The 23,384-nt window shown below is 45.3% G+C and overlaps 1 protein-coding gene across 1 annotated transcript in view; it reads right to left on the bottom strand.

The window, feature by feature from the left end:
• Window positions 1-1,745: 1,745 nt before the first annotated feature.
• The window catches only part of FBXW4 (F-box and WD repeat domain containing 4), a 426,456-nt gene continuing 404,817 nt past the window's right edge, over window positions 1,746-23,384 (bottom strand). The window contains exon 9 of the mRNA XM_029610216.1: window positions 1,746-2,229. Coding sequence (XP_029466076.1) covers window positions 2,095-2,229 — 135 coding nt within the window. The 3' untranslated portion in view covers window positions 1,746-2,094. The remainder of the gene's footprint in view (window positions 2,230-23,384) is intronic.

The raw sequence follows: 23,384 nt of genomic DNA, 5'->3' as shown, positions 1-23,384 counted from the left end.
TAGCCAAAGATCACAGCAGGTTGGATGTAGAAGGAGTTGGGATTAAACTGGAAACAAGTTCTTTAAGACAGATTGTCCATAGGCTGAATCTTGTCTTCCTTCTTTGTCCAAGCAGTAATGAGCTGCAAAAGTGTGAAGAGAACTCCATGTTGCTGCTTTACATATGTCAAGGATTGGTACTGAACGATAGTGTGCTACTGAGGTTGACATTGCTCTTACTGAATGTGCCTTTACTCGCCCTTGGAGAGGAAGGCCTGCTTTTTCATAGCAAAACTGTATGCAATCTGCTAACCAGTTGGACAGAGTATGTTTACCCACTGCTTTACCTGGTTTGTTTGGATCATAAGATACAAACAGTTGAGTGGATTTTCTATGGACTGCAGTTCGGTCTATATAAAAGGCAAGTGTACACTTGCAGACCAAAGTGTGCAAGGCTATTTCTCCTGGATGGGAATGAGGCCTTGGAAAGAATGTGAGTAAATTTATGGATTGATTTAAGTGGAATTCCGTAACTACTTTGGGAAGGAATTTTGGATGTGTACGTAGAACCACCTTGTCATGTAGGAACTTAGTATAGGGTGGATATGTTACAAGTGCTTGAAACTCACTAACTCTTCTAGCTGATGTAATGGCTATGAGGAAGGTAGTATTCCAAGTGAGAAATTTAAGATCACAAGAATCTATGGGTTCGAAGGGAGAGCGCATTCCTGCACAAAACTGCCCGCAGTTTTGTGCAGGAATGCAGACCCGAGCGAGAACAAGGTCTTAATAATCTTCACCGCTTTTAAAACTCTGTCCAAGGAGTGCTGAATGGTGGTGTAGCTTTGCTGACCCACAGCATAGGATCTCTAACTGCTGCACGTTTACCCCTTATAGACGCTTCTGGCAACACGAATTGGAGCTTAGCACTCAGTACACTCTGACTCTGACATCAAGAGTTTCAGTTGATCCCTCCAACTACATACAGTCAACCCATGGTATCCTGTATTGAGACGCCCTAGTCTTTAAGATTTACAGAAGTCATGGTCCCCCTGACGCGAAACATGGCCGTGTCATGGCCCTAGTTTTTATACTATATTTGACTGTTTATTTACAAACATGTACCACTTAGGTGACTGTATTTACAATTACAATTTCTCTGCTGTTAAGAGATATTGATCAGTATTTGTTTGCCACACATTTCTTTCGTTGTAAACAATATAAAATTCCAGATGAAAAGATCAAAATATCCCTAAATCTAAATCCAGTTAAGTAGGAATTGCACAAAAAATAAACTGTTGAGAGCAGACTATCCATTCCAATATCCAGAGTGAGTGCAATTTGATTACATTCTGTACTTGTATGTACCTGGGGATTTCCCCCCTTTTTTATACCCCCCCCCCTCTCCCATTCCAGTGTACTTAGTCCTTGGCTGAGGGCCATGCACCAGGGCTCTGAATTTTGCCACTAGGTGTCACCCTTGAGCAGTGAGCAGGTCTGCCTCCACAACTTCACCAGCTGATCCAGAAATCAGAACATCTGACTCAAAGGTTGAACCGGGGACCTTCTGTATGGCAGCGCGCATCACTGTTAATGAGCCACCGGCTGGCCCTAAACCCTTGATTTTAAGTTGAAATTTTTTGTGAAATATGCCAAGTACAAGGAGATAAAGTACCCAGAAGACAAGGTTTACATGCACTTTTAGTGGTTCTGTAAAACTCTTACAAGCCCTATGAAAATCTGTCATTCAAAACAGCATAAGTGTATTGACGTTCAACACCATATCGGTGCACTTCTGTCTTTATTTGAGAAATCCTTCCAAATGCATAATCTAAATATACACAAATAATGCTTTAAGAAAACAAATATAAAATAAAGTTTAAAGCAGAAGCTGTTTTTTTTTTAAATTTTACAGAAAAGATAGATAAAGGTTAAAACTTAATATGCTAATCTTAGTATGGTTGATTTCTATGAAGCCAATAGTTCATATGTTCCCTGAGAAATATTCGCCCTGTTCATGTGCTTTTTCTTCTAGATCCCCGAGTTCAAAGCTCAGCTTCCAGCCAGCAGTTCATAAGTACTAGATGTGGTTCTACTGTAAGCAAATTTTTCCCTTTAGCTCTTGATTTGCAAGTCAGTAGATGCGAAGTCAAGAACATGAAGTGCTGATGCCAGGGCAGCGTAGAGGCATTTGGTGCTGAATCGAAGGCAGTACACAGGGCTGCTTGATGGAGAAGGAAGGGAATAGAACTGCAAATAAGAAAATACCATGTTTCAATGTATAAGACATTATATTCTTTCATTTTGTGCATGACACAGAATAATTTATGCAAAGTGGCAAATACTAATAGAAACAAAATACTATTCTATAGAGGTATGCTGTTCCTCTAGCAATGTAACAAATGATTTTTAGTTCTGATGCATATTTTTATATTGATTTGTTTTATAACTTTTTATTTATGCATTTCAATACAATCCAAGACATATAATCTTAAATGGAAAATCAAGAATTAAACATTGAAAAACAAATCCACAGTAAGTAATTTAAAGAAAAATTAATCATGTTAAATTCTACATTTTGTCCTCAAACAAGGGGATCCAATAACATAACTTAAACTAAATAAAAACTAGAAGAAATTCATATAGCCATATGGTTTATCGTAATAATAGAGCCAATAATTATAATGGACCAGGCAGAGGAGATGAAGACACATTTAACTGAACAAACATCACCTAAGAAATGAGACAGCTGGTTGGGTTTGAAAATAATATAAACAACATCATTATACTTAATATAGCATTTGCAAGGGAATTTCAGAAAAAAAACAACATCCCTAACTGCAGTACTCTCGGTCTCATAAATAGACTCTGCCTATGCTTCCTGCTGGGTTTGTTTTGCACATCAGGGAAAACCTTGACCTTAAGCTGCATGGAGGTTTCTCTCTGAGGTCTAAATAAAGTCTCAGGCATCTGCTCCAATGCCAGGGTCACTATCAGAGTCGATGGTACCGCTAAAACACTATCAGAAGTCTCAAGTATTGTGGTTAAATCCATATTGTTTTCAGCAGCAACAATAGTAGACAGTTCTTATTGTCCCCCCTCCAGAGCATCTTTCTTTTTAAAAGGAGAAAGATAGTAAATCTTAGACAGTGGCAGCACACACAGATTGATCAGGCACTTCTAATACTCCCACCAAATACCTTCTAAACATCTCATGAGGATAGATTAATGGCACCTTAGGAAAACTGATGAAGCTTAAATTCCTGTTCCTGATTATATTTTCAAGGTTCTCTATTCTTGACAAAAGAGAATTCTCCTTAATCACAGCCTCTTGGACTGAATTTACATGCTGTATTTTATATACTGTAGATAACAGTAATTTTTTGACTGCAGTTCAGATTAGAGTTTTGCTGATGACTGAATCCGCTCATCTGCCAAAGACTTTATTTGTATAACAGTAGTACTTCCCAGATTCTCACTTGTGTCTCATAAAGATTCAAGAGTAAACAGTTGGTCTCACTAATATGAAGCCCCTCTGAAGAGACCTCAGGGAAGGAGAAGAAACATCAGGTTGAGCTTCTGTCTCTTTTTCCGCAATTACTTGGACTCGAATCAAACCATAATCGTCGGCGATACTCTGACTGACAAATGCTGCCACGGTGCATTTCTCTGCATTTCCTGACCTCAGAGCCACTGCACAGACATCATCACTCAGCATCTCTCCCCAGCATAGCACAGACATGTGGCAAACAGCAAGATCCGATGAAGGCGTTCTAACTGCTAGGCACAATATCACCGATAAGCCTGGGGAGACGGGAGCTCACTTTCCCTTCTCAAACTCTCCACCAGCTCCCTCTCCAATGCCATCAAACCATAGACAACATGGGCATCCATTGACCCTGTGGGTGGAGGCACTGGCTTGAATGCAGGGTAAGTCCCTTGCCTTGCTTTTCTCTTGATTGCCATGATGGAGAAAAATAGACAACAGGGAAAAAAACACCACAGAGCTGAGTCCTTCATGCAGCCAACTTGGATCCCCCAATTTGTTTGCCTTTTAATGTTGTACACTGCCTTCAGTGATCTTACAAAAACTGGCTAAGCGTTATATAAATATATTAAATAACATACATTTTATACAGAAAGTGAGCAAAGCAAAATTCTGTGGTTTGCCAACTATGTAACTACTATAACTTTTGAAAAGTGAATGAAAACATTTTTAATCTTAATTTTGTATTTATTGAATTTTCATTGTACATCAAAATCCACTTGAAGCAATAAACATAGAGACATTTAGGCATACAAAGTGTAAGGAAATAAAGACAGACCTAAGTCTCAATCTCATTTCTCAGTACAGGAGATCCTAAAGTCGACCTTAGGAAAAAGAAAATAAATTCTAATCGGCAAATGTTAGCATTAAAAGGGGCCTTTTATACATAATGAACAGTACATATCTGAATGTACAAAGACAATGGAGAAGATTCTGGCAATATTGAAGCTCTATTGATGAGAAAAGTAGAAAGTTGAGAAGGTTGGAAAAAAACATAAGACACATTCTGATATTTTATAATACATTTGCATGGAAATTTAAGAATGAAGAAAGCTTCGAAAGCTAACACTTTAGGCCTCAATGTCAAAAACTGCTGCCTAATGAGATCCGGGTATACCCAAACTTGTAAATTTAGAAAAGTTTGCAAATGATGGCGGAAAAAAAGCTTCAACACCCAGTCTCTGTCTGATTCCAAAAGAAATGCGGCAATAAAGGTTGCTGGAATAACCAATTCAGTCTCTGGCGTCTCAAGAATTGCCATAAGATTCAAACTGGGTACTTTAATTGGTGTCAAAACCTGCATATTTCCTCCTTCCGATGGGGATTTCTTACAAGGTGGAAGATAGTACACTCTTGAAACCAAGGATGAAGTTTGTTCAGAAATTTTAAAAAAATCCAGCAAATATTTCTTCCACATCTCTTTAGGGGATATAAAAGGATCTTTTGGAAAGTTAATAAAACATAGAATTTTCACCCCAATTTTATTCTCCAATATGATTCAAAAGCATTTGATTTTCTTTAAGCAGTGCTTGCTGAAAAGACAAGAACTTTCTGCCTCTACCTTCAAATTCTCACAGATGTTTTTAGTAAGTTTACTTTCATTTTCCAATACTTTCACCTGGACATCCATAACATTTAAGCTATTCACCAAAGGATTGATTTGTGAAGAAATATTATTATTGAGGGATTTAATAGCTTCCCAAAACATTTCCAGAGTAAAAGTATCAGGTCTTACCAATTCATAAGACTGTATCAGTGGTAGAGTCTCTAGATGTGCTGGTATTCCTCCATGCTTTTGTTGAGCTGCTCTTTCAGAAGTTCTCCCTGCATTGCTGAGCTCTGGAGAGATTTCAGCTTGATCTGCAGCCTCAGCAATAGAGAGAGCACCATTGGTGACCTCTGCTGTCGTTTCGCCCCTATATGGGTCTGGTTCCATCGCCTCAGCAGGGTTTGCAGGAGCTTACCGTTCCACCGGGGACAGAGATGTCAATGAATCAGGGAAGGGCTTGAGTCCTACTTCCTCCCGGTACCCCTCCAATGATCCAACTCTGTTGCATCCGTCGGTCTCAGACGGCTTTGACCTTTATGCCTCACCTTTTTCTCTGCTCTCCCCGCTAGCCTTGGGAAGATGGCTGCTGCCGCATCTGCATGCCGCTCTCTCCGGCGTCCCCGGAACGGCTATGGCAAAGCTTCACGCCATGTTTCTCCTAAGGGCCTCCTAGGGTGTGCGCGCGCATGCCATCCACGTCTTTATACACATCATGGCGGGAACCTCGGGGGCGTCCCCCTCGAGTGACGTCATGCCATCCGGGTATTTAGCCTGCCCATGTTTGCTAGCTCATTGAGTTAGCAAGGATCAGTCTGCCTGGTCTGAGCTACTCTGCCGCTTCCTTGCTGCTGCTGGAAGCTCTCTCTGTCCTTCGGGGTAATTCACTAACCTTGGGTATCTGCTCCTCGGGGGCCCTTTGCTTTTTTTCAGGTGCCTATCCGGGATCAGGTACTCGTTCCTTGAGGGCCTGCTCTCCCTGGTACAGTGCCTGTATTGAACTACTTCTGCCTGCTGGAATCTTCACCCATCAGCCATCAACTTAGTGAGTAATCTAACTTCTCAGTCTGTCTCATCTACAGCTCGTTGCACCATCTCGGTGAGACGGGTTCCCTCTGCCGACGATCCCTGGACTGCGACCTCTGGATCACCTCACTACTGCCACCTCTAGTGGTATACATCAGCTGTACAATAAAAGACATAACTCTGTGTTTGTGTGTCTCGAGTCTAGCCTAGTACTGTGGCTCCTCACGGGGATCATCCCCACAGTACCCAAGAATCCACTCAAACACCTCAAAATCATAACAGATTGCTAACTCCATGGATTCGGCTCAGCTCACCGCATTGCAGGCCATTCCAGGCCTGGCCCAGCGAATCTCTGAACAGCAGAACGCACTTGAGAACTTGACTGCTGCATTTAAGCAGCTGCACGCACAGATGAATTCACCGACCTCCACAGGTAAAGAAGTTACACCGCCAGAAGTGACGGTCAAGACAATTGTACCTCTATCTGCTCCAACACGCTTCTCAGGGGAAGTTTGGAAATATAGAGGATTTATCAACCAATGTTGCATGCACTTTTCCCTGCAACCTAATCATTTTCCTACAGCATATGCCAAGACTACCTACATCTTGTCTTATCTGGATGGAAGAGTGTTAGCTTGGGCCTCTTCGCTGTGGGAGTGCGATGATCCTGTCCTACAGGATCTTGCCCGGTTCCTGGAACTGTTCAGGTCAGTTTTCGATGACCCTGCCCGGCACACGACTGCAAGATCTTCGTTGGTTCACCTGAAGCAAAGTAATAAACCTTTATCAGACTTCGCCATAGAATTCAAGACACTGGCGTCAGAATTTCATTGGGACCCTAAATGCCTGAGGACCCTCTCTTTGAAGGACTGAACTCTCGTTTGAAAGACGAGCTGGCAGCTCGTGAGATGCCTGAGACCTTGGCTGAACTGGTGAAGTTGGCAACAAGGATTGATCTCCGACTTCGTGACAAGGTTCAAGAGACCAAGACTTCCAGACCCAGGCCTGTTCCCTCGGGTCCAGTTGCGGGCAAAGAAGAACCAGTGCAATTAGGCCGCAGCCACCTGACTTCATAAGAGAGAAGAACGCGAAAGAGGATGGGACTATGCATGTATTGTGGACAAGCTGGTCATGCAGTACAAACATGCCCTATATGTCTGGGAAACTGGCAGACCTAAGTCCTGTGGGAGGACTCTTCTTAGGTCTAACTGTACCCTCTCCTCCACTCTCTCTCTCTGTATCCTTAATCTGCGGACCCTTAGAATACCAGATTCTTGCTCTAGTGGACTCTGGAGCAGGAGGCAACTTCATTTTGAAACGATTAGTGGAGCACTTGCGGATTCCCACCACCACTATGACATCTCCACTACTCCTATCTTCAATTCATGGGGAGCCCTTACCGGGCGAAGTAACTCATCTCACCGAACCAGTGAGTTTATGGACCGGTGGCTCTCCATTCAGAGACTATTTCCTTTTTTGTACTAGAGAAGGCCATGCACCCTTTAGTACCGGGGCTATTGTGGCTGTAGCAGCATATGCCTCAATTCAACTGGGCCACTCTGGAGCTTTCACGTTGGGGTCCAGATTGCCATGGTAAATGTCTGATGGAGGTTTCTCCAATACCTTGCATGCCAACTATCCCATTGATGCCTGGGTTGCTGCCTCAGTATGCATCTTTTCAAGATGTATTTTCCAAAGAAGTTGCGGATGTACTACCTCCACACAGATCCTACAACTGCGCCATCAATTTGAAGCCTAATACCGAACCACCCAAAGGAAGGGTTTACCCTCTCTCCATAGTAGAAAATAAAGCTATGTCTGAGTACATACAGGAGAACCTTCAGAAAGGCTTCATAAGACCCTCTAAGTCTCCTGCCGGTGCAGGCTTCTTGTTTGTGGGGAAGAAGGACGGAACTTTGCGTCCATGCATTGACTACAGAGGTCTAAACAAGATCACTGTGAAAGAATGCTATCCCTTACCACTCATCTCGGAGCTATTCTATAGACTACAGGGAGCCAAGATATTCTCCAAGTTTAATCTCAAGGGAGCCTACAACCTAATTCGCATCAGATCTGACGATGAATGGAAGACAGCCTTCAATACCCGGGATGGGCAGTTTGAATATCTAGTGATGCCCTTCGGCCTGTGCAATGCCCCAGCTGTCTTCCAAAACATGATGAACGACATTCTGCGTGACCTACTCTACAAATGTGTTGTTGTATACTTAGATGACATCTTGATATTTTCCCAGGACATGAACACTCATCTGGAAGATGTCAAAAGAGTGCTGCAAAGACTGGAATCGTGAGCCCATGCCAACAGCTTTTTCCTTAGGTTCCTGGGAACAATGGTTTTGCCCACAGGTACCGGGTGTGTAGCTGACAAGATAACTCTTTTCGGGTCGATGATATGTTGGGGTTCATCAGGTACGTCCTCAGAGAGAAATGAGCGAGATAGGGCATTTGCTCTGACGTTCTTATCTCCAGGGCAGTATTTCAGCACAAAGTCAAATCTGTTGAAGAACAGGGACCATCTCGCCTGCCTATGGTTTAGGCGCTGATCCGTGAAAACAGTGATCTGATGTTGTGCACCTTCAAGCCAGGGGCGCCACTCTTCGAATGCCATCTTTATTACCAGTAGCTCTTTATCCCCAATGCCGTAGTTCTTCTCCACTGGCGAGAAGTGCCGGGAGAAAAAGGAACATGGATGCAAGATCTTAGTGTCACTGGATTGGCTTAACTATGCCTACATATGAGGCATTGACCTCAACGTTGAAGGGCCAGTTCGGATCCGGATGATGGAGGCATGGCTTGCTCGAGAAGGCGTCTTTCAGTTTCTGAAATGCTGTTACAGCTTCCGTAGACCAATTGGCGACGTTGGCACCTTTCTTAGTCATTGCTGTTAGCGGAACAGTTAGTGAGGAGTAATTCTTGATGAATGTTCTGTAGTAGTTAGTAAATCCCAGAAATCGTCTAAGAGTCTTTAGACCTGTGGGTTGTGTCCATTTCTGAATGCTCTCCAGCTTCTGTGGGTCCATCTAGAAACCTTTGTTGTAAACAATGTACCCTAGGAAAGGCACTGATTCCTTGTGGAACTCGCATTTAGACAACTTGGCGCATAGGCGGTTCTCGCGGAGTCTTTGCAGCACAATTGTAGGGGACCAATGTAGCAATCACTTCCGTCTTCAAGCCTCCCTCTTTCCGGATGATCTCACAAAGACCACATATATTTTGTCTCTGTTAGAGGGTAAGGCCCTCTAACAGAGGGTAAGATCTGACCGTCGCCCTTCTGGCGACGGTCAGATCCGATCCTGCAAAATCTTCCTAAATTCTTGGAACTGTTTCAACAAATATTTGATGATCCAGGAAAACAAGTAGTCACTGGTTCCAGTCTTCTGCAACTCCGACAAGGAAGTTGTCCGCTGGCAGATTACACTATCGAATTCAGAACACTAGCATCAGAACTCAATTGGGAGGGGAACTGTCTCCGGACTATATTTTTAGAAGGTTTGTCATCCAGAATTAAGGACGAAATGGCTGCCCACGAGCTACCTCGCTCTTTGGATTCCATTATTGAATTAGTAACCAGGATTGACTGCCGGCTACAAGAGAGGTCTCGTGAAGGACTGAGCACACGAAGGCGCATGGCGAGCACTTCCCCATCTCATCCCTTTTCGCCCATCTCTCGAACAGCATCCACCACAGAGGGGACTGTCGAAGAGCCGATGCAGCTAGGCCATGGTCCTCTCTCTCCGGAGGAACGACAAAGGTGCTGTAAGGCGGGTCTCTTGTCTATATTGTGGAGGATCAGGCCATCTCATTGCTCGTTGTCCTACACGTCTGGGAAACTTCCAAGCCTATGCTCCATCGGTGGGGTAACCCTAGGTATCACTTCAACGTCTCCCCCACTTACTCTACATGTCACCTTGCTTTTAGGAGACCACCAATTGTCCACACTGGCTCTAATAGATTCTGGGGCCGGAGGAAGTTTCATCTTGCAAGATGTGGTGGAACAATTGCGCATTCCTACTCACCAGTGTTCAAGGCTGTTGGTTATATCGTCCATCCATGGAGACCCCTTACCTGGAAGAATAACTCATCACATGGTTCCTTTGGTTTGCAACATTGCACCGAATCATACTGAATGTATCACCTTTTATGTCATCCAGAAAGCCATTCATCCAATCGTTCTTGGCATTCCTTGGTTGCAACGTCACAATCCACTGTTCGACTGGACATCGTTAAAACTTCTTCACTGGGGCACTGCATGCCAGGAGACCTGTATTAAAGGATCTAAGCCATCCTGTAATTTCATTTGTACCTCATGTCTTGAGGGGTTGCCTCCCCAGTACAGTCAGTTTGCTGATGTTTTTTCAAAAAAGGCTGCAGATACTTTACCCCCTCACCAAGAATTTGATTGCACCATCAATCTGGTTCCTGGAGCTACCCCGCCTTGTGGTAGGGTCTATCCATTATCCACCCTGGAGACCAATGCTATGACCGAATATATCCAAGACAATCTGCAGAAGGGATTTATTCGATGATCCAAATCTCCAGCCGAGGCTGGCTTCTTCTTTGTTGGATAAAAAGATGGGAAACTATGTCCGTGTATTGATTGATTGAACGCCATCACCATCAAGGATCGATATCCATTGCCGCTAGTAGCTGAACTCTTTGATCGCCTACAGGGAGCCAGGGTGTTCTCTAAATTGGATCTCCGTGGAGCGTATAATCTAATCAGGATTCGGGAGGCTGATGAGTGGAAGACAGCCTTCAACACCAGAGATGGACATTATGAATATCTTGTCATGCCATTTGGACTGACTAATGCTCCGGCAGTATTTCAGCACTTCATCAATGAGATATTTCGAGACCTGCTCTATGTTTGCGTTATAGTCTATTTAGATGACATTTTGATTTTTTCTTCCGATTTACAGGCGCATCAACAACACGTTACCCAGGTTTTACAACGCCTAAGAGAAAATCATCTCTATACTAAGATTGAAAAATGCATTTTTGAACAGGAATCTTTGCCTTTTTGGGGTACATTATCTCCAAACAAGGTTTCCAGATGGACCCCTCTAAATTGAAATGTATTCAAGAATGGCCCCAATCTAACAGATTACGAGCGCTCCAGCGCTTCCTGGGATTCGCTAACTACTATCGTAGTTTTATTCAAAATTTTTCTAAATTGGCGGCACCTCTCACTGCCCTTACTCGAAAAGGGGCAAACGTCAAGGCCTGGCCTTTAGAGGCGGAAAAAGCATTCCTTCAACAACTCCTTCCTTCAACAACAAGGTTGTTAAAGGAAGGAGTTCTTGAGTACTCCTTCCTTCAACAACCTTGCCTTCGACATCCTGATCCCAGTCGTCCATTTATGGTAGAAGTAGATGCCTCAGCTGAAGGAGTAGGAGCTGTCTTAAGCCAGACAGACACAGCGGGAACTTCCCATCCTTGTTCCTACTTTTCTAAGAAATTTTTGTCGGCTGAACGTAATTACTCCATCGGCGACAAAGAACTCCTTGCCATTAAACTTGTGTTGGAGGAGTGGCGGCAGTGGCTGGAGGGAGCTCAACATCATATAACAGTCTACACTGACCATAAAAACCTGGTGTATCTCCAACAAGCCCAACGTCTGAACCCGTGCCAAGCTCGTTGGGTGCTCTTTTTCACACGTTTCAACTTTGAACTTCGATACCGACCAGCTAACAAGAACATTAAGGCAGATGCCCTATCCCGATCCTTCTCCGCGGAAGACATAGAGGAGCCCATTCAACATATTATAGATCCGGCTTGCATCACCTTCTCAGCGACATTCACTATTCCACCTGGTAAGACGGTGGTGCCCAAGAGACTGCGTAACAAAGTACTGGCCTGGGGGCATGATTCCCAGTTAGCCAGGCATCCTGGACGAGCTCGGACCCAAACACTTCTTCAACAATATTATTGGTGGCCCGAAATGCATAAGGATATACGAGCATATGTCGATTCCTGCCCAACTTGTGCTCAACATAAGATTCCTACTGGGAAAACTTGGGGACTTTTACAACCACTGCTTGTGCCCACGAAACCTTGGACACATATCTCCACAGACTTTATTGTGAATCTTCCACCGTCAGAGGGCAATACAGTAATATGGGTAGTAGTGGATCAGTTTTCCAAAATGGCCCACTTCACGCCGCTACCCTCCCTCCCGTCTGCTCCTTGTTTGGCTCAACTGTTCATGCTACATATCTTTCACCTCCACTGCCTACCGCAGTACATCGCTTCTGAACGCGGCCCTCAGTTCACAGCCCGTTACTGGCTCCATCTGTGTAAGACGTTTCGCATTTCCTTGGACTTTACCACCGTGTTTCACCCGCAAGCCAACGGGCAGGCTGAACGCACAAATCATACATTAAAACAATTTCTACAGATGTATGTAAACTCCCGTCAAGACGACTGGGCGACACTCCTCTCTTGGGCTGAGTTCTCGCACAATTCACACGCCTGTACCTCGACTGGGGCCTCACCTTTTCAGATTGTATTTGGACGACAACCCAGGCCACCCTTGCCTTTGCCGGTGCCATCACCGGCAGCCCAGCTCACTGCTGCACAATTGAGATGGCTCTGGTTTTATACCCAACAGTTGCTCGAAAAGTGGCTCACACCGCCAAGACTTTTGCCGATAAGCATCGACGACCAGCTCCTTGGTTCCGTCCGGGTGAAAAGGTGTGGCTTAGTACCAGGCACATCCGTTTGAGAGTCCCTTCCATGCGATTAGCCCCCCGTTATATTGGGCCTTTTCCGGTGCTGCGACAGCTGGGACTTATCAACTTCGTTTGCCCCAACACCCAGATGGGCAAGCGAATGGACCTGGTAGCCTCTGCCTGAGATGTGCTCTTGACCAGCCAATCATCCAGATAAGGGAAAGCATGCACTCCTAGCCTGCGGAGATGCGTTGCCACCACGGCCAGGCATTTATTGAAGACTAATGGGGCTGACGTTAGCCCAAATGGCAACACCCAATACAGGAAGTGCTGTTTTCCCATCACAACATAAGAACATAAGAACATAAGAAAATGCCATACTGGGTCAGACCAAGGGTCCATCAAGCCCAGCATCCTGTTTCCAACAGTGGCCAATCCAGGCCATAAGAACCTGGCAAGTACCCAAAAACTAAGTCTATTCCATGTAACCATTGCTAATGGCAGTGGCTATTCTCTAAGTGAACCTAATAGCAGGTAATGGACTTCTCCTCCAAGAACTTATCCAATCCTTTTTTAAACACAGCTATACTACCTGCACGAACCACATTCTCTGGCAACAAATTCCAGAGTTTAATTGTGCGTTGAGTAAAAAAGAACTTTCTCCGATTAGTTTTAAATGTGCCCCATGCTAACTTCATGGAGTGTCCCCTAGTCCTTCTACTATCTGAAAGAGTAAATAACCGATTCACATCTACCCGTTCTAGACCTCTCATGATTTTAAACACCTCTATCATATCCCCCCTCAGTCGTCTCTTCTCCAAGCTGAAAAGTCCTAATCTCTTTAGTCTTTCCTCATAGGGGAGTTGTTCCATTCCCCTTATCATTTTGGTAGCCCTTCTCTGTACCTTCTCCATCGCAATTATATCTTTTTTGAGATGCGGCGACCAGAATTGTACACAGTATTCAAGGTGCGGTCTCACCATGGAGCGATACAGAGGCATTATGACATTTTCCGTTTTATTCATCATTCCTTTTCTAATAATTCCCAACATTCTGTTTGCTTTTTTGACTGCCGCAGCACACTGAACCGACGATTTCAATGTGTTATCCACTATGACACCTAGATCTCTTTCTTGGGTTGTAGCACCTAATATGGAACCCAACATCGTGTAATTATAGCATGGGTTATTTTTCCCTATATGCATCACCTTGCACTTTTCCACATTAAATTTCATCTGCCATTTGGATGCCCAATTTTCCAGTCTCACAAGGTCTTCCTGCAATTTATCACAATCTGCTTGTGATTTAACTACTCTGCACAATTTTGTGTCATCTGCAAATTTGATTATCTCACTCGTCGTATTTCTTTCCAGATCATTTATAAATATATTGAACAGTAAGGGTCCCAATACAGATCCCTGAGGCACTCCACTGTCCACTCCCTTCCACTGAGAAAATTGCCCATTTAATCCTACTCTCTGTTTCCTGTCTTTTAGCCAGTTTGCAATCCACGAAAGGACATCGCCACCTATCCCATGACTTTTTACTTTTCCTAGAAGCCTCTCATGAGGAACTTTGTCAAACGCCTTCTGAAAATCCAAGTATACTATATCTACCGGTTCACCTTTATCCACATGTTTATTAACTCCTTCAAAAAAGTGAAGCAGATTTGTGAGGCAAGACTTGCCCTGGGTAAAGCCATGCTGACTTTGTTCCATTAAACCATGTCTTTCTATATGTTCTGTGATTTTGATGTTTAGAACACTTTCCACTATTTTTCCTGGCACTGAAGTCAGGCTAACCGGTCTGTAGTTTCCCGGATCGCCCCTGGAGCCCTTTTTAAATATTGGGGTTACATTTGCTATCCTCCAGTCTTCAGGTACAATGGATGATTTTAATGATAAGTTACAAATTTTTACTAATAGGTCTGAAATTTCATTTTTTAGTTCCTTCAGAACTCTGGGGTGTATACCATCCGGTCCAGGTGATTTACTACTCTTCAGTTTGTCAATCAGGCCTACCACATCTTCTAGGTTCACCGTGATTTGATTCAGTCCATCTGAATCATTACCCATGAAAACCTTCTCCATTACGGGTACCTCCCCAACATCCTCTTCAGTAAACACCGAAGCAAAGAAATCATTTAATCTTTCCGCGATGGCCTTATCTTCTCTAAGTGCCCCTTTAACCCCTCGATCATCTAAAGGTCCAACTGACTCCCTCACAGGCTTTCTGCTTCGGATATATTTAAAAAAGTTTTTACTGTGAGTTTTTGCCTCTACAGCCAACTTCTTTTCAAATTCTCTCTTAGCCTGTCTTATCAATGTCTTACATTTAACTTGCCAATGTTTATGCTTTATCCTATTTTCTTCTGTTGGATCCTTCTTCCAATTTTTGAATGAAGATCTTTTGGCTAAAATAGCTTCTTTCACCTCCCCTTTTAACCATGCCGGTAATCGTTTTGCCTTCTTTCCACCTTTCTTAATGTGTGGAATACATCTGGACTGTGCTTCTAGAATGGTATTTTTTAACAATGACCACGCCTCTTGGACATTTTTTACTTTTGTAGCTGCTCCTTTCAGTTTTTTTCTAACAATTTTTCTCATTTTATCAAAGTTTCCCTTTTGAAAGTTTAGCACGAGAGCTTTGGATTTGCACACTGTTCCTTTTCCAGTCATTAAATCAAATCTGATCATATTATGATCACTATTGCCAAGCGGCCCCACCACCGTTACCTCTCTCACCAAGTCCTGTGCTCCACTGAGAATTAGATCTAAAATTGCTCCCTCTCTCGTCGGTTCCTGAACCATTTGCTCCATAAAGCTATCATTTATTCCATCCAGGAACGTTATCTCTCTAGCGTGACCCGATGATACATTTACCCAGTCTATATTGGGGTAATTGAAGTCTCCCATTATTACTGCACTACCAATTTGGTTGGCTTCCCTAATTTCTCTTAGCATTTCACTGTCCATCTCACCATCTTGACCAGGTGGACGGTAGTATACCCCTATCACTGTAGTCTTCCCTGATACACAAGGGATTTCTACCCATAAAGATTCAATTTTGTATTTAGTCTCATGCAGGATGTTTATCCTGTTGGACTCTATGCCATCCCGGACATAAAGCGCCACACCTCCTCCCGACTGCTCCTCTCTGTCATTGCGATATAATTTGTACCCCGGTATAGCACTGTCCCATTGGTTATCCTCTTTCCACCATGTCTCTGAGATGCCAATTAAGTCTATGTCATCATTTACTGCTATACATTCTAATTCTCCCATCTTACTTCTTAGACTTCTGGCATTAGCATACAAACATTTCAAAGTTTGTTTTTTGATTGTATTTTTATTCTGCTTTTTAATTGATAGGGATAAGTTAGAATTTTTTAGCTCAGGTGAGTTTTTAGTTACAGGCATTTGGACTACTTTTCTAATTATTGGAACCTCACTGTCGGGATGCCCTAATTCTAGTGCATCATTAGTATCCTTTAAAGATACATCTCTCCGAACCATGCGCTGCTGAGCGACTGTCGGCTTTCCCCTTTGTTCTAGTTTAAAAGCTGCTCTATCTCCTTTTTAAGGGTTAGCGCCAGCAGTCTGGTTCCATCCTGGTTAAGGTGGAGCCCATCCCTTCGGAAGAGACTCCCCCTTCCCCAAAAGGTTCCCCAGTTCCTAACAAAACTGAATCCCTCTTCCTTGCACCATCGTCTCATCCACGCATTGAGACTCCGGAGCTCTGCCTGCCTCTGGTGACCTGCGCGTGGAACAGGGAGCATTTCAGAGAATGCTACCCTGGAGGTTCTGGATTTAATCTTTCTACCTAAGAGCCTAAATTTGGCTTCCAGAACCTCCCTCCCACATTTTCCTATGTCGTTGGTGCCCACGTGTACCACGACAGCCGGCTCCTCCCCAGCACTGTCTAAAATCCTATCTAGGTGACGCGTGAGGTCCGCCACCTTCGCACCAGGTAGGCATGTTACCAGGCGATCCTCACGCCCACCAGCCACCCAGCTATCTACATTCCTAATAATCGAATCACCAACTATGACTTCCTGTGACCGGGGAAGATCTTGATGTAAGTATATATGTCCTGTAGATCGAGGGAGCATAGCCAGTCCCTCGATCCACCTCATGAGTCCAAAGATCTGGCACCCCTCCTTGAACCCCAAGGGGGTTCAAGGTGCCCTAGGAAACCATCTTGAACTTTTCTTTTTTTGGAAACTTGTTCAAGGCCCTTAGATCTAGGATGAGATGAAGTGCTCCTGTTTTCTTTGGAATCAGGAAGTTCTTGGAGTAGAATCCCTGGTCTCTTTGCCCTGGTGGTACGAACTCGATCGCCCTGGCTGTTAAGAGGGAGAGCTCTGCTAGCAGTACCTCCTGATGTTTTACTGGCCCCTAAAACAGGCACGGGCAATTTAGTGGGACATTCAATAGGTTTAATTGATACCCTTGATGAACAATGGAAAGAACCCACTGGTCCAAGGTTACACTGGGTCACTGCTTTGCAAAGAACCGCAGCCTGCCTCCTACTGGGAGGATCCACCATCCCAGGTACGGGTGACTGGCCTACTGGCCTACACTCCTTATGTCCCAGTCAAAACCTCCTGTAGGGACCGCCATGATCTCCTTAGGAGGCTCCATGAACTGGAGGATCTTAAGCATTTTGTGCCTGGCATCCTCCTTCATTAACAACTGAAATGGGATGGCTTCCACCATCACCCTTACAAACCCTGTTAAGATCAAGTCCTCAGCCAGAGAATTCCTTCATTCCTCTGAAGGAGAAGGGTCTGATGGGAGACCCTCGGAGCCCTTGTCAGAGGACCTCGAAGCATCATCCCCCCAGGGGTCATGGGGTCCTCATCCTCACTGTAAGCTACAGGGGTGAGGCCCTAGGTGCTCAGCCTTCATCCAGAGGTGCAGGTACAGGTAAAACTGGATGGGGGATTGCAGGCCTTGGTGTCTCTGTCGGCCCCGGTGAAGCTTCCTCCTTGGAGGAACCAGCAATGACCACCATATCGGTAGGGGGAGGCCTAGATGCCCTACTGGGCACCGAAGCTGTCCCGGGAACTGACCCTAGCTGGGTCAATAATGCACTGATGAGCATGTTGAGTTTCTCCAGCAGTGTTATGAGGATGGGTGGTGCTGTCAGTGTTACTGGATCGAAGCCCTGCAGTGCCAACTCCACTGCCAGCTGGATTTGGCACTCTAGCTCCTCCTCAAACGTTGCCGATGCCAACACTGACTGGGAGGAAGGAGGGGTGCCAGATCTTTGGACTCATGAGGTGAATCGGTGACTGGCATCAGCACTGGTGGAGAGTGTAATGGACCCCTGGCACCAGAGGACTGCCACTCCTCACCGCAAAGTCGATTCGGGGACATCGTGGCATGAGCCGGTGCATATCTGTGCCTGGCATAGTGTATTCACGGGGAGTGGTGCTGATGCTTCTTTGACTTCCCTCAATGCTTAGCCCAGACTTCCCTGGTGTCAAAGTCAATGACGAGGAACCCAACATCCTCAGCCAGGAGGAGATCAATGGTGGTCAGTCTCTGGTACTCCTATCTACTGATGGCACCGTCGGAACAGAGAGTCCCACTGATGTCAATGGCTCAGTGTCTATCGGTGCGGCTCCTTGGTCCATCAATGCCAGTGCTGCCGATGCCAATGGCTCAGACTCCTCTGACCCGATGAGCTGTTCCATCTTGTCGAGTTGAAGCAGACATCCCTTCTGGATCAACTGGGTGAAAAAGTGGCAACCCTGGACATCATACGATGTCCCCACGCAGAAGACACATATCTCATGTGGATCAGTAATGGACATGGTCCTTGGGCACAGGGTGCATCGCTGAAAACCAGATGTGGCCATGGCACTGAGGTACTGCCGCCATGGGGAATCAACCGTGCAAGGAAACTTACCAGAATCACTGAAAACCCTGACTTGGAACAATTTGGGAAGGCACCAAGAGGGACCTAGTGACGGAACAATGGAAAAAAACTCGCAAAACATGCAAGATAAGGAAAGTCTTCCATAAGGCTAAAAACAGCCAAAAGTGAGCTAATTCACACTGTGAGCCTTACAGCTCTGGAAAAAGAGAGACTGGAGGTAGATGCATGGTATAGGGCATACTGGGTATGCTCAGTGTGCTTAGTCAAAGTTCTAGAAACTCTGACATACGTTTTCCGCATCAGGGCTCCATCTGATGATGTCACCCATGTGTAAGGACTACCATTGTGCTTATCCTTGGAGAAAAGGCAAGATAGGGGAGATATGATAGACATTTAAATATCTCAAATGTTTCCATACACAGGGGGCTAGCCTCTTCCAGCAGAAAGAAGGCTCTAGAACAAGAGTCATAGGATCAAGGTGAAAGGGGGTAGACTCAGAAATACTCCTAGGAAATGTTTCTTTACAGAGGATGAATAGAACAGCCTCCCAGTGGAGGTGGTGGAGGCAAAAACTGTATATGAATTCAATAAAGTATGGGATAAATACAGGGGATCTCTGAGGGAGTGTTGGGAATTGTAAGGGCTAGTGAAATTGGATGGATGGGCAGACTAGATGGGTCATATGGTCTTTTTCTGCCATCATGTTTTCTATGACGCCTGTTAAGAGTAGTCTTCAGACTCATAATTACAATCCCAAGAATGTACAGATTCCAAATCAGTCTAAAATACAATGCATCTGTGAGAGTTCCCCTTGACTACTGGGTATCTAGACCTTGATGAAGCCCTGTGCATAGGTATTGCTTCTTCCCTGATAAGCTAGAGATGGACATCAGTGCAGTAGGCCACCAGAGACCTCTTCAGGTCCCAGCATCAATGCCTTATCACTAATTGCTGCTTAACTTGCATTGAAATAGATGACATCAATGTACTGATGTTAGCCAGGCTGCAATTCACCCCCTACTAGACCCTACTATTCAACTTCTTACTGAAAATTCATGATGCCAAAACTGCTTGAGAAGCAGCAAGAGTGTTACCCGGAGTGTATAAGTGGCTGCGCCATGAGTCCTTGGAGACTGTCACATACCCTTAGAGTGTCTCGAGGGTGAACGGGTTCACTTTTTCATGATATCCATCATGAATATGCAAAATATCTCTCATGCATATCCATGGTGGCTATCCTGACAACCAGACTGACCAGATTAAGACCTAGAGTCTAACCCTCTCTACTAGACCCATATCCTTATTTCTAAATAGGGCATCAGGAAATTTCCAAAATTAAAGAGAAAATAGCTTTTCGTCATGTTGCTTACCTGTAACAGGTGTTCTCACAGGACAGCAGGATGTTAGTCCTCACATATGGGTGACATCATCAGGATGGAGGCCAATCACGGAAAACTTCTGTCAAAGTTTCCAGAACTTTGACTGGCCCCTACTGGGCATGCCCAGCATGGCACTAACCCTGCAGCCAGCAGGGTTCCCCCTTCAGTCTTATTTGAAAGCTACAGGCAGTGCTGAAAAATAAAATAACAAAACATTACGAATCCAACACCGCGGGGCGGCGGGCGGGTTTCGTGAGGACTAATATCCTGCTATCCTGTGAGAACACCTGTTACAGGTAAGCAAAATTTGCTTTCTCACAGGACAAGCAGGATGGTAGTCCTCACATATGGGTGAGTACCGAGCTGAGGATGTCTGAACATGCACCAAATGTACCCAAAGGCATGCAACAGGCACAACAACTGGGGTGGAATTTGGTAGAGGGCATACTGAATCCCACCAGGCAGGCGGAAGGGTGTTGGTACGTCATGTTATAAACAGGTTACGAAGGACAGACTGGCCGACAATGGAATCTTGTCTTCCGGCTTTGTCCAGTCAATAGTGGGCTGCACAGGTGTGGAGAGAACTCCAGGTAGGAGCCCTGCAAATGTCAGGAAGCGGCACCGATCGTAGGTGTGCTACTGAAATCACCATGGCCCTCACAGAGTGTGCTTTAACACGGTCTTGGAATGGAATGCCCGCTTGCTGATAGCAGAAGGATATGCAGTCCGCCAACCAGGAGGAGAGAGTCTGCTTACCCATAGGCTTCCCTAACTTGTTAAGGTGGAAAGAGACGAACAATTGAGTGCTTTCCCTGTGGGCAGCTGTACGGTCTAGGTAAAACGCTAGAGCCCGTTTACAGTCAAGGGTATGCAGAGCCTGTTCTCCTGGGTTGGCATGGGGCCTGGGAAAAAAGGTAGGTAGTATAATGGATTGATTAATGTGAAACTCCGATACTACCTTAGGCAAGAACATAGGGTGAGTGCGGAGTACTGCCCGGTCCTGCAGAAGTTTAGTGTAAGGCGGATAGGTAACCAGAGCCTGCAATTCACTGAAGTGATTGCAAAAGGAAAATCACTTTCCATGTGAGATAATCGAAGGTCACAGGAGTGAAGAGGCTTGAACAGTGGTTTTATGAGTCAACCCAAAACCAGATTAAGGTCCCAAGAAGGGGCCGGAGGACGTAGTGGAGGCTTGATATGAAGCAAGCCCCTCAAAAAGCGTGTTACCAGGGGTTGTACTGATATAGGGACGTCCCCGACACCTTTATGGAAGGCGGCTACCGCACTGACATGCATTCTGATGGAAGAAGTCTTTAGACCTGACTCAGATAGATGCCAGAGATAGTCCAGAAATTTTGGGATTGGACAGGAAAAGGGGTCAAGGGACTGAGAAGAGCACCATGACGTGAACCTTTTCCATTTGTAAGAGCAAGATTTTCTCGTGGAAGGCTTCCATGAAGCAATCAAGACACAGGAAACTGATTCAGAAAGGTTAAGTAGTTGAAGGATTAACCTTTCAACATCAATGCCGTCAGGAATAAGGCTTGAAGATTGGGATGGCATAGGCTCCCGTCATTCTGAGTGATCAGAAGTGGGTCCTTTCCCAAGGGAATGTGCCTGCGGATGGAGAGATCCTGAAGTATTGGAAACCACACTTGGCGTGGCCAGTGAGGTGCTATCAGGATTATGGTTCCCTTGTCCTGACGTAACTTCATGAGAGTCTTTGAGAGAAGAGGAAGTGGAGGGAATGCATAGAGCATTGCCCACGAGAGGGAGAATGCGTCTCTGGGTTGAGAGAGTTTGCTGCGAACGAGAGAGCAGTAGTTTTCCACTTTGCGGTTTTGTGGGGACGCAAAGAGGTCTATTCGAGGATACCCCCATTGTTGAAAAATGGAGTTCGCTACCGAAGGGTTGAGAGACCACTCGTGCGATTGAAAGATGTGACTCAGCTTGTCTGCCTGCACATTGCCCACTCCCGGTAGGTAGGTGGCCCTGAGGTACATCGAATGGGAGAGAGTTTCCGCCCAGATCTGTGCAGCTTCCTGACACAGAAGGAAGGAGCCCGTACCTCCCTGTTGTTGATGTACCACATGGCCACCTGGTTGTCCGTCTGAATCAGGATGACCTGATTTGAGAGGCGATCCTGAAAAGCCCTGAGAACATATCTGATTGCTCGAAGTTCCAGAAAATTTATTTGGTGTTTGGCTTCCTCTGGAGACCAAGAGCCTTGTGTCTGCAGATCTGCTACGTGGGCTCCCCACCCAAGGTTGGAAGCGTCGGTGGTGAGAGAGTCAGACAGAGTGAGTCGGTGATGTGGACAATGGTCGACAGAGGCTGAATAGCTTGAGTCCATTGAGACCTCAGAATCCAGTGCATGAGTCTCATGGCCAAGCGGGCCATTGGTGTGACATGGACTGAGGACGCCATGTGTCCCAGAGGACGAGAAATTGGCGTGCAGTCGCAGAGTGCTGAGACTGCAGCTGGTGAGCAAGAGATACAAGAGTCAGTGCTCATTGTTGAGGTAGGAAAGCCTTTGCCTGTAAGGTGTCCAAGTCTGCCCCAATGAACAACAAGGTTTGAGATGGGACTAAATAGGATTTGTCGTAATTGACGAGAAATCCTAATGAAATTAGTGTGTGTAAGGTTAGGTTGAGGGACGACAGAGCAGCTTGCTGAGTGGGAGCCCTTATTAACCAGTTGTCCAGATAGGAGTAGACGTGAACACCTTGTGTCCTGAGGAAGGCTGCGACAACTACGCGGCATTTTGTAAAGACTCGTGGTGCAGACGCTAGGCTGAATGGAAGCACTCTGTATTGATACTGCTTGGGGCCTACTAGGAACCTCAGGTACTTGCAATGAGCTGGACTTATCGCAATGTGGGTGTATGCGTCCTGGAGGTCCAGAGAGCAGAGCCAGTCTTCTCTTTGTAGAAGAGGTAGAAGCAATCCCAAGGTGACCATCTTGAACTTTTCTCGCTGGAGGTACTTGTTGAGGGCCTGTAGGTCCAGAATAGGACGTACGTCTCCCGATTTTTTGGGGATTAGGAAGTACCGGGAATAGAACCCTAGGCCTTGCTGAGAGTATGGAACGGGTTCTATTGCTCTTGACTGGAGAAGGAGGGAAACCTCTTGATCCAGAAGAATGGAGTGTTCGGATGTTCTCCACGTCTGTAGAGGTGGGGAGTCCGGTGACAGGGCGAGAAATGGTAACCCTGAGCAATGATTGCCAATACCCATTGGTCGGATGTTGTGAAAGTGGCATAATCGACCTCCCACTGGTATGTGCGACAGAGGAATGTGGCTGCTGCTCTCTAAGCGGAAGTCAAAAACTGG

Source organism: Rhinatrema bivittatum, chromosome 7 (assembly GCF_901001135.1).
Source record: "Rhinatrema bivittatum chromosome 7, aRhiBiv1.1, whole genome shotgun sequence".
Taxonomy (NCBI): Eukaryota; Metazoa; Chordata; class Amphibia; order Gymnophiona; family Rhinatrematidae; genus Rhinatrema; species Rhinatrema bivittatum.
Note: the sequence above shows the minus strand (reverse complement) of the source record. Positions and strands in the feature narration are given on the sequence as shown.